The 11,437-nt window shown below is 35.9% G+C and overlaps 2 protein-coding genes across 2 annotated transcripts; both read left to right on the top strand.

Annotated features, from left to right (window-relative positions):
• The first annotated feature begins 381 nt into the window (after positions 1–381).
• On the top strand, positions 382–7,406 carry LOC107708588 (myosin light chain kinase 3-like). Its single transcript, XM_016512853.1, has 8 exons — positions 382–1,155; positions 2,016–2,106; positions 2,325–2,781; positions 3,195–3,451; positions 5,372–5,477; positions 6,511–6,604; positions 6,906–7,015; positions 7,149–7,406. Exons 1-8 carry the CDS (start codon positions 643–645, stop codon positions 7,375–7,377), a joined length of 1,857 nt encoding a protein of 618 aa, XP_016368339.1. The 5' UTR covers positions 382–642; the 3' UTR covers positions 7,378–7,406.
• Positions 7,407–7,807: 401 nt separating this feature from the next.
• LOC107708589 (myosin light chain kinase family member 4-like) lies at positions 7,808–10,396 on the top strand. Its single transcript, XM_016512854.1, has 5 exons — positions 7,808–8,021; positions 9,418–9,570; positions 9,741–9,819; positions 9,914–9,968; positions 10,052–10,396. Exons 1-4 carry the CDS (start codon positions 7,990–7,992, stop codon positions 9,959–9,961), a joined length of 312 nt encoding a protein of 103 aa, XP_016368340.1. The 5' UTR covers positions 7,808–7,989; the 3' UTR covers positions 9,962–9,968; positions 10,052–10,396.
• The last annotated feature ends 1,041 nt before the right edge of the window (positions 10,397–11,437 follow it).

Raw genomic sequence — 11,437 nt, 5'->3', positions numbered from 1 at the left:
TTCAGTTTTCCCCATAATTTTTTAATTGACCTCTTCATATGCCCTTGGCTTCCCCAACTCCTGGCTTCATTCCTTCTGAATCCGAACCCTTGGAATTCCTGGCAAGTTCTATTAATGTGAAATCTTAAATAACATGACGTCTCTGATCGAACCTCTCAAGGTGAAAGAGAAGTCAGTACTCAAGTTTCTTTCCATTCATTTTCTCAGCAGGCCGTTCTGGAAACTGGGTGTCTCCGGGGCCCCTTTGACACCTGGTAGGGAGGCATCTGACATGGCTTTAGCACTCAAAGTTTCTCACATATCACACAGCAATTCCTGAGCCAAACATAGCCCCTCCCCGGGACCTGCTGACGTAAAGCACCCCATACCAGTTACATTTACTGACACCGGCTCATTCCATTCTTAGTCTGACCTCCACTTTGTAGAGGTCCATAGAATGTTCAATGGAGAGGAAGAGATGGACGTATCAACTTGTTATTGGGGGATTTAAAATGTCTTGTGTTTGTCCGGATTCGGTCTTGTATGAGTTTTCCGCTTGGCTTATTATTGGATTATCAATGCCTTTTTGAATGCCCAGCTACATCCTCTGCAGGTGAATCTCTGGTAGTTTGTCCACAAGTCTAGTTGGTTTTAGTTGAGAGCATGAGTTCTGCTAACTCAAGCACAGGAATTGACCTGCTCCAGGTTAGGATTGAATCCTTGAGCAGCAAAATGGACAGGCTCATAAGTATCCAAGAAAAAGTGCTCAGCCGACTTGACGGCATGTCTCAGGACATTGATGGAATCGAGAAAGACGTTGAAACTCTGAAAGTGGAAAAGGAGGAGATCCATTTTCCTCCAGTTATCCGCACAGGACCGGCCCATGAGATGAAGGAGATGTGCCAAGAAATGAACAGCATCATGTTGGCAGTAAATAATCGCTCAGAGCAGCAAACCCAAAAGCTGGAGGGAATGGAAAGTCTGGTGATGAGCATTCAGCAGGTGGTCAGCTTTATTGGAGAAACTGTGAAAACTTCCAAAATCATGGATATTTTGTTCAAAGGGCCGGCTTCTCGGAAGACCAAAGCGACTTCGGCCCTCAAGTCCAAGGATAGTAAAATCAAACTGAGCAGCAAATGCCAGACCTCAGATAACAATGAGCATGTCACTATAAAGGTGAGTTAAATCTCCAGATTAGACAATGCTTGATCATCAGAGTATGTACATCCAGGTGAAACAGTGTACTGGCATTTCATTCAGACTATTGAATGAAAGAAGTGATGTTATGATTCAAACTTTTCCATTCATTGCATGGAAACTTTCTCAAGTAGAGACAGAAGGTATGGTGCCAATTTGAGTGTCTTCAAAAGGTCGACACTCACTTGGCCAAAACACCAGTCACCAAATTGGTCTTCTTAGTTTCTTCCTTGTGGCGTCATCATGATTTAAATCATTGGAAAGGAGAACATTGACTTGGAAAAAGGAAATAGATGAAGTCAGCTGGAATTATTTGTTGGGCTATAGTTTCACACCCCCAGCTGTCTGCCCTTCAGAATGACATATGTTGTGTTATCGTAGATCCCCACACATCATCCACCAGACTATGTAAGGGAAATACTTCAACTGATGGTGCCACATTAGGGAAGCCATGTCATTTATGCATTAATTTGCCTTATTTGTATTCCATATGGCAATCAAATGGAGACCAGCACTTTTATGCCCTAACACTTACCTACAACTATTCCCAGACTAATTGTGCTTCCTAACAACCCATCCCACTCATATTGTGTCCATAACAGTCTTACAAGCTCAAGCATCTTGGATCAAATCATCACCTTGCTTCATTGTGCTAACTTTATAGGTTTGTGAACCATGCGGGTGTGCATTTTACAAGAATTGTGACGTCACAGTTAGTGACCCTGGAAGAATTGCACAAATTCACTGCACATATTACAGTTTTTGAGTTATTACCATTTTGCACTTTAAACTACGTTCTTCATCTTTGGTATTTGCTATATTTTCTTTTTGCTCTGAAGCTAAGAGATCACAAAGTTAAAGATGGGAAGTTTCGTCTGAGCCTCAAAGGCCTCAAAGCACAGAAGAAGAAGAAACCACCCGATTCAACTGGTAAACAAAATGCAATTAAAACACGACACTTACATTTAACACCGTCCAGACAAAAAGCTTATTAAAATGACAGGGCTGAAAACCTAATGACTTGTACTTGATGCAAAAATCATTTAAATCACATTAACTATTCCATATTTGTATGCGTAATGCAAACAATGCATTGATATACTTTACATTCACATCTAGTCTTTTTCTTCATTGTGTTTATAATGCAGTAGATACAGTCTCTTTGAAGAAGCAGGCACTGTTGCTTGAAGAGGTTCAGAAACTAAATCAAGAGAATGCAGAACGCACTGAAGCATACCAACCTCTTGAAAAAGGCATGCAGAATTCAGAGGATTGCTTGGTTACTCCAATTCAGCAGGACCTTATCCTTGAGGAAGACAAGCCAGTTGAACCTGAGCAAGAGAAGAGCTCGATAGAAGAGAATGAGGTCACTCTGGAGCTCAATGAAGATGAGATGAAAGACGCAGAGCCGAAGATAGAGGAGGTCCAAGCTGAAACACCTAACTTAGTGGAAGAAGAGACTAAGGAGCTGCCCCTAAAGACCACAGACATACTCAAAGATCAGGAGGAAGAGGGTACGGAGGACCAGACAATTACTGATGGTCCTGCAGAACCTGACATTCCTGATACAGAGCCTCCTACACCAATTGAGAACTCAGTGCAAAGGTGAGTCCTGAATTCGATAGGGTTTCCATGTCATGCACAAAATGACCAAATGTATGTGGAACCCGTCCTTTAATTGATGGGTTTGGCTAGTCCAATTCCATTAATGACAAACCTCAATTTTACAGCATTCTAGAAAATTCTGTGCTTCCAATTTTGTGGCAGCCCTTTTCTATTCTGGCATGACTATGACTCAAAGCGTTGTCCATATAGAAATGGTTTACTGAGTCCAGTGTGGAAGAACTTGACTGGCCTGCACAAAGCCTAGACTTGAACCTTTATTGAATACCTTGGAGGTCAATGAAAGGCTAACTGTGAGCCAGATCCCATCACCCAATGTCACTGATGCTCTTGCAAATAAGATTTGAGCTTTGTTTTTTCTGTCTTCAGCCTCTGTTCTGTTTCGGTTGTTTCAGCATTGAGTCTGAGCAGACGGATGAGGTGACTACCAGCAGCAAACGACATGTGACAGAAGAAGATCTGGGTTTGGAGGACCACAAGAAGAGCAGGGTTGAGGAGGGGGAAAACCAGAGTGAGCAGGAGCCACAGGAACCTGAAGATCTCTGTGGTGTTTTCAAAGCCGATGGTGTGGAAATCGAGTTGGATTTCAGTAAACTGAAGAAGGAGAGCTATGAGGATGAAGATGAAGATCACAAGGATCACTTCTTCATTGGTAATATTCCCAGTGGTTCCTTTGTATGATTGATAAACATTATGGGCTACACTTTATTTCCATAGTCCACTTTAGACATTCTACTAACTATAAGTAACTGCAACTACATGTCAACTAGCTCTCATTAGAATATTAGTAGACTGTTAGGTTAGGGTTAGTAGAATAAGTTGACATGTATTTACAAAGTTACCTATAGTCAGTACAATGTGTTTTAGGGACCATCAAAATTAAGTGTTAGCAGATATTAAGCAGAGAGTCTACTAATACTCTAATAACTGCGATTTCACATGTAGTTGCAAAGTTACTTATAGTTGGTAGAATGTCTAAAGTGAACAATCAAAATAAAATGTAACCAAATTATGGAATATATATATATATATATATATATATATATATATATTGTAATGACATAATCCACCATTTCACTTCCTATTTACCGGATTGCTTCAGCAATTAACTACAGTATGTTAAGTTGACAATATAAACAGATAGTTATATAGTGTTTAGGATTATCTAAGATATCTACGAGAAATACTAACTTCAAACAGCACCATCGACCGATGCGAGTCAAATGTTTGGACTCTTACTCCTTCTTTATGACTATTTTCCATATTTTGGAAAATATACTTTCTGGACATTCTCAACCGTCTTCATGAACGAGTTCACATTTATGATATACACTTGATGATGTTTTTCCTACTATCCATTCCAGATTTAGTTTTGGGAATTTTAGGTTTGGAAATAAATTCATACATAATGATAATGTATATTTTTTGTCTACAAAATAAAGTATTTGAGAAACTTCAATTATGTCTAAGTCTTTAACTACTCAATCATCAGTCGACCACATCAATAATCTAAAATTGAGCAAATAGAAGCCATATAGGGCCAGATTTACTAAACAGGGCAAAATAGCGTGAGAGCACAATTCCAAAAAGGCGCTGATGGGAGTGGAAATTTCTGCGGGTGATTTACTGACAATGCGCAAATAAAAGAACACAGATTCAGCATCATTTCAATAATAATCAACACAATCTACCAAGAGCAGTGCAAATTAGCGTCTGCATTAAGACATGCTTTTTTGGAGCGTTAAATAATGGCGCAATGCGACATTATCCTTGTACTTGAATAGTATGTGCATTGTTTTTGTTTTGTTTTTTTTCCCAATTGTCATTTACTTTTTTTAAACCAAAATTTGTAATGTTGTGATTAATGCAATCTTTATATTATTACATAATTTATTATTCCACATATATAGTCCTACAGGTGTTGCAGAGTGACTAAAAGTAGTGATGCTACTAACTTGAACCTACTTTTTCTTTGACTTTACCATTGTAATAATACAAATTGAGTAGCTTAATACTTCTGATGATGAATAGCTTGAACTACAAGTACGTAGTTCCAATCCTTAACTACAAGTAAGGATTGGAAAGTTAATTAAAATTATTCTGTGCTGATCTCTTTGAACAGTGTTGATGGAGGTGAACTCTTCGACAGAATCATCGATGAGAACCATATGCTTTTTTGGAGCGTTAAATAATGGCGCAAATACCAGTAATTTTGCAAGCGCAAATGTTTCAATTCAATTTAATACTCTCCTCCCATAAATGTTGCGTCTGAAAGGGAAACTCCTTCAATATGGTCAGGCACAAAAATAACTGTGTCCATGCCTTTCAGCGCTAATTCTTCAATGTGCGTCTTTAGTAAATCCTGACAGTACTATTTTAATGCCAAAAGACTGTTAGTAAATCTGTCCCTTAGTCGGTTAGTAGTGCTGGTTGACTAAGGGTGTCTTGAAAACTAGTTTAGCAACTTGTTGAGCATCCCATTTTGGGAAGCAGCTTACAAAACACAACATATGTGTCTGGTCAGCAGGTATGTCAATTTAACCTTCATGTTTCGTCTCCATCTTCTCCACAGATTGCACCCCACCTCCAGCAGCACCCTTCAGCCACCGCGTGGTGTCTGCCAAACCCAACCAGATTAACAACTTCTACACTATCAACCGACAGGAGGTTCTCGGAGGGTCTGTGGAAGTATTTTCTTGCATTTTGGAACCGATTGCTGAGAACAGAATGTTTTAGAGACGGTGCAATTTCTGCTAATCCCCTCAAAGGCTAATTGCATAACCGTACAGTCCGTCTCCGCTCACCCGATTCATAACTTCAGAGTCAAGCCAGTTATTTTTACATTGAGATTTCGGGGTATGTGAAACTGTACCTCCGCGCCAGCTGGAAACTAATCACTAGGTGTTAATCCATCTCTTCAAAGGGAATGTTCTTCTTGTTGTTAATGCAATAGTATCAGAAAAATATGAGTCCCTAATGTCCTTCCTGCTCTGCGCCTCGAAGTCTTTTAAAATTTCGTTTTGCATATACAGTGGCTCCGAAAAAAGTATTTGGACACTTAAGCCACACTTAGACATGTGTGAATGTCATCGCAGATAACAAAATATCAGTGTCTATATCTGCACACAAATGCTGCAGGATCTTTTCTCAGAACTAGTGTTCACTTTCCACTTGGTTACACTTTATTTCCATAGTCCACTTTAGACATTCTACGAAATATAAGTACTTTGCAACTACATGTCAACTAGCGGTCATTAGAGTATTAGTAGACTGTTAGGTTTGGGTTAGTAGAATAAGTTGACGTACTTGAAAAAGCTACTTATAGTCAGTAGAAGGTCTAAACTAGACACTTTTCTTCTTCATTTTTGCTTGATTTTAATCAGCATTTAACTTTTAATCAGCAGGTTCCACTGCTACTCCAATGTTAAAAAGTGTGTTTGTTTTGAACACTTTCTTTCTTTCTTTCTTTCTTAATATTTAAAACCCTTTTTTGAAAGTTTTGCTTTAAAAGTGTGTTTGTGCTGTCTTTATTTAAAGTAAGTGACACTTGGTTTGACATTTTGTTATCTGATGCAATAAAATACCTACTGTTTTGTGTGGCTTACGAATACAAATATATTTTTTTATTGTGTGGGGGATAAATGTGATTCTCAAAACAGATTTTTCTAGGTGTCTTAACAGTCACTGATGACTGCTTTGATCTCCTTTCAGAGGTCGATTCGGTCAGGTGCATAAATGCATTGAAAATTCCTCTGGACTTACTTTGGCTGCCAAGATAATCAAAGCTAGGAGTCAAAAGGAAAAGGTACCAAAAAAAAAAAAATCTGCATTTTTTCACATGTAAAGATAATTTGATTTTAAGTTTGCACATAGCTTTTATTTTTATATTTTATGTTTTCATGTTAATTCTTAAGTTACGTTTTAGACATTTTGTATTGTATTTCTTTGTAATTATTTGTGAAATTTACTAGCGATTTCTGAGTGAATATTGTTTTAAAGTAATTCCTACACAAATTTGTTGGTGTATAAATTGTATTTCACAAGCTCAGTCGATTACACATAGCCCTCAGTTGTAAAATAAAGTCTTAATGTGCTTTATCTGAAAGGAGGTGGTGAAGAATGAGATTCAGGTTATGAACCAGCTCGACCACGCCAACCTGATCCAGCTCTACGCCGCCTACGAGTCCAGGAACGACGTTATCCTTGTACTTGAATAGTATGTGCATTGTTTTTTTTGTTTTTTTAATAAAAACTGAGTAGCTTAATACTTCTGATGATGAATAGCTTGTAACTACAAGTAAGGATTGTAAAGTTAATTCAAATGATTCTGTGCTGATCTCTCTGAACAGTGTTGATGGAGGTGAACTCTTCGACAGAATCATCGATGAGAATTATAAGTTGAAGGAGCTCGACACAGTGATGTTCATCAGGCACATCTGTGAAGGCTTGCGTTACATGCACAAAATGTACATCCTCCATCTGGACCTAAAGGTACAAGCAGAGATCCAGTGTGATGCAGCAATAAAAACACTTAAATCATTGGCCCTCAAAGGAGAAAAACGTCCGACATTCCTCTAGTTTTAAAGCACATAACCACAGTAACCTTCATAACCCTTGTTGTTCCTTGTGGCCTGCAGCCAGAGAACATTCTGTGTGTCAGCAGAGTGTTGTTTAACATTTAATTATTGCAGGTTCGCGTCATTTTCTGAGTTGCGTTATTTTTATTCATTTTGAGGAATACTGAACTTGTGTGTTTTTTTTTTCTTTTTGTGAGTGAGATGAATTAATGTATATTCATATTTATATTAGAACTACAGTAACATCTTCTGATTTCTGTCACCATGGCAACACCAGAGCTGTCAGTCAATAAATTAGGGGGGAAAAAAGTACCTTGCGTTACTTATTTGAAAAAGTAACTCAGATATTCTCTTGTAAATTCAAAAGTAATGCGTTACTTTACTAGTTACTTGAAAAAAGTAATCTACGTAACTCGTGTTACTTGTAATGCGTTACCCCCAACACTGCTCACTGCACTGATGTCTTTGTTAATTGAGAAGAAAGCGTCTGAGTTAAGAGACGTTCGTTCTCTTCAGGTATCAGCCCAGAGAGAAGTTGCGGGTGAATTTCGGGACGCCGGAGTTTCTCTCTCCTGAGGTGGTCAACTATGATTTTGTGTCGTTCAACACAGACATGTGGAGTCTGGGCGTGATCACGTACATGCTGTGAGTCACACCAACACGGGAAAATGTTCTAGCTGAACTAAAATCAGCATGTAACAATACGGCATTTAACAATAACGTCTGACTTTTTTGATGTACACTGTACTTTATTTATTTTTTATTTTTTTTTAAGCTATAAATAAAACATTATAGGAGTGTTTTACAAGAAAATACTATTCCAGTCTTTCTAATTTTCACATTCAATTCAGTGTTATTTGGCATTTCTTTGTAATTAGCTATTTGAGTGAAAATAGTTTCAAAGTATATCCTACATAATTTTTTTTCAATGTTTATATACTATTATAGTATTTATTAATATTTTGACTTAGCTTTCATATTTTTTATATTTTCAGTTTTCATCTTAATTTTAGTTTTAATGATTTAGCAATTTTGTTTGTGCTTTTGTCGTTTTTATTGGGTTTTGTTTATATATTTTGGGTTTATACTTTTAATCATTTGTAATATTTTTATTTCAGCTTTTGATTTAATTCAGTGTGTTGCTTGCCATTTCTTTGCAATTATTTGTAAAACTTACTATCAATTTCTGAGTGAAAATTGTTTCAAAGTCAATTCTGCACTGATTTTGTATTTATTTATTTGTTCACTTAGAAATTGCTAGTAAATTTCACAAGTAATTACAAAGAAAACATCAAGTAACACATTGCCTTAAACATGACATTTTAATGTAGAAAGACCGAAATAGTATTTTCTTGCAAAATGTACTCCAATTATCTTTATTTACAACTTTGAAAGATCAATTTTTACAGTGTTCACCATTGTGTACAGTATTTATATACTATTATAATATGTATTAATATTTAGATTTAGTTTTTATTTTCATATTTTTATTTCCATGTTAATTTTAGTTTAAGTTTTAGTAATTTTGTTTTGTGCTTTTGTCATTTTATTAGGTTTTTATTAATATTTATATTTTTATTTCAGTTTTTGAGATAATTCAGTGTTTTACTTGCCATTTCTTTGTAATTATTTGTTCCATTTCCTAGCAGCTTCTGAGTGCATTTTTTTTCAAAGTAAATCTTGCACTTAGAAAGCGCTAGTAAATGGAACAAATAATTACAAAGAAAATAGCAATTAACCAATCTTAAAAAAAAAAAAAAATTGACTTTTTTCAGTGTTTATATGCTACAGTATTTATTCATACTTTAACTTATCTTACATTTTTATATTGTCTGTTTTATGTTAATTTTAGTTTTAAAATTATTATTAGTATTAATTATTATTAGTTTTTTTATTTCTACTTTTATTTCAGTTTTTGATTTAATTCAATGTGTTACTTGCCATCTCTTTGCAATTATTTGTGAAATTTACTAGCAATATTGAAAATCCGTTCCAAATAAATCCTACACAGTCTTGTCTGTGTATGCCTTGTATTTTCCAGGCTGAGTGGTTTGTCACCCTTCCTCGGCGACGATGACAATGAGACGCTGAACAACATTTTGGCCTGTCAGTGGAACTTCCAGGAGGATGAATTCTCAGAAGTCTCAGAAGAAGCCAAGGATTTCATTTCCAAACTGCTCGTGGTGGATAAAAGGTACTCGAGAGATTTATAGATGCATTAAAGAGACGTGGTTAGTTGCATCATTTATATTCGACCATTCGAGAATTACCATCTCATAGTGCAGTGGCAGTAGTTCATCCTTGGCAGGACTGGAACCTAAACCTTGTGTTTATGGCCGATGTGTTTTCTTTCTGTGTGTGTAGCTGGAGGTTAGGAGCCACTGAAGCGCTGAAGCACCCCTGGCTGGCGGATCCAGCCGTTCACTTCCGCCTGCATCAGAAGGTACTGTCTACACTTCACTGTAATGCGCTCACATTGTTCTGCCAGAATCTGTGAATTACGGGATTTCTTAAGAGTGTCTTGGTTTTCTTCACAGAAAAACATGTGCCGCTCGCGCAGAAACTCTTGTCTGCCTCCACCTTAGAGCTAATGTAAGTCCACTTTCATATATGTCACATGAACTGGGGACCTCTGACATGATGTTTGATTTATTTACTTTATTTTTCATTTCCAGGGACCAAGCCTGCTGTGGAACCATGATGATTACTGGACATTATATCATATTCAGACACACTGCCGATTCACTGAATGTTCCCCATTAACATTGAAGGCATTTCTTAAGTTACAGCTGCTGTATGTGTCGTGTGAAGTTGATCCTATTCCAGAATTTGATGTGAAGGTGTAATTTGATATTGCAGATATTCCTCCGGCCTCGTAATATTCCTGATGTGGGTTTCATACACTGATTCTGAAATGAAGTAGAAATCAAAATGAGTTTTGAGGCATTGGGCAGTTCACTTCAAAATGCAAAATGCAAAATGCAAAAACAAAAACAAAAAAAAACACTATATGAGCCCTTATAATATTATATTATATGATTAAAACAACATATTCTACACTAGAAAAAAAAAAAAAAAAATGTATATATATATATATACGTATATGACACATATATATATGCAGTGTAAAGCAGTAGTTTGACTGCACAGAAAACATACTTGAACCATAAAGCAATGTAAATCATAATATGAAGTAACATTTTACTTAAAGCCTTTATTTATAATGCATTATAAAAGTAGTTTCAATGCATTAATTATGCCTTGTAACGAAACTTATAATGCACTGTATGATCTCATGAATAATTGTAGCTACAGTTATAATACATTAAAGCTGAAACGATGAATATATAAGTATTTTAATGTGTTAAACATGACAAACAAACCTTCAAATATTATAATGCATTTTAACTTGGGCTACAGTTATGAAAAGATAAAATGTATTGCAACGTACATTATGAATACCTTTATAATGCAATATAGGCTTTAAGTAAAGTGTTACCATAGCTATACATGACTAATATAAATACTTTAGCTCCATCGCTGTAAAATTATGATTTTCAAGCCTCCTCAATAGTATGCTGATTTTTGAATGCACATAATGTAGGAGGAAATATGAGAGATTATTGAGTGAATATTGTTGTCACAAATGTTGTTTTTTTAGGTTTTACATGTTTTACAGAATTGAAAAGGGATGCAAGATGTGATTTTGAGGGAAAGCAGAAAAAATATCATGTTAAAGCATTTAATATATGTTAATATAGTTTTTTTCACTTTATGTTTTGAATGTTGAGTATGTAACATTGCATTATATGCACTTTAGAACATTATGTATTGGGAAAATAATATGAATGATCTTTGTTAACATATAAAACAAAATCTCTAAAACTACAGTTGCTTTCAATGTTTTTTTCATGTAAACGTGAATTAAAAGAATATTGTAGAATATAGAAGAATATAATAAAAGACAAGTCTTACATTTCTTTTCCTTTATTCAGTCGGACTTGTACATGAGAAATGAGACAAACACACAATTCAAAGTAAAAATGTATTTAGACTAAGTC

The sequence above is a fragment of the Sinocyclocheilus rhinocerous genome, unplaced genomic scaffold (genome assembly GCF_001515625.1).
Source record: "Sinocyclocheilus rhinocerous isolate Xijiao unplaced genomic scaffold, SAMN03320098_v1.1 scaffold25, whole genome shotgun sequence".
Taxonomy (NCBI): domain Eukaryota; kingdom Metazoa; phylum Chordata; class Actinopteri; order Cypriniformes; family Cyprinidae; genus Sinocyclocheilus; species Sinocyclocheilus rhinocerous.
The sequence above is the reverse complement of the archived record's forward strand: the minus strand, read 5'-3'. Positions and strand labels throughout refer to the sequence as shown.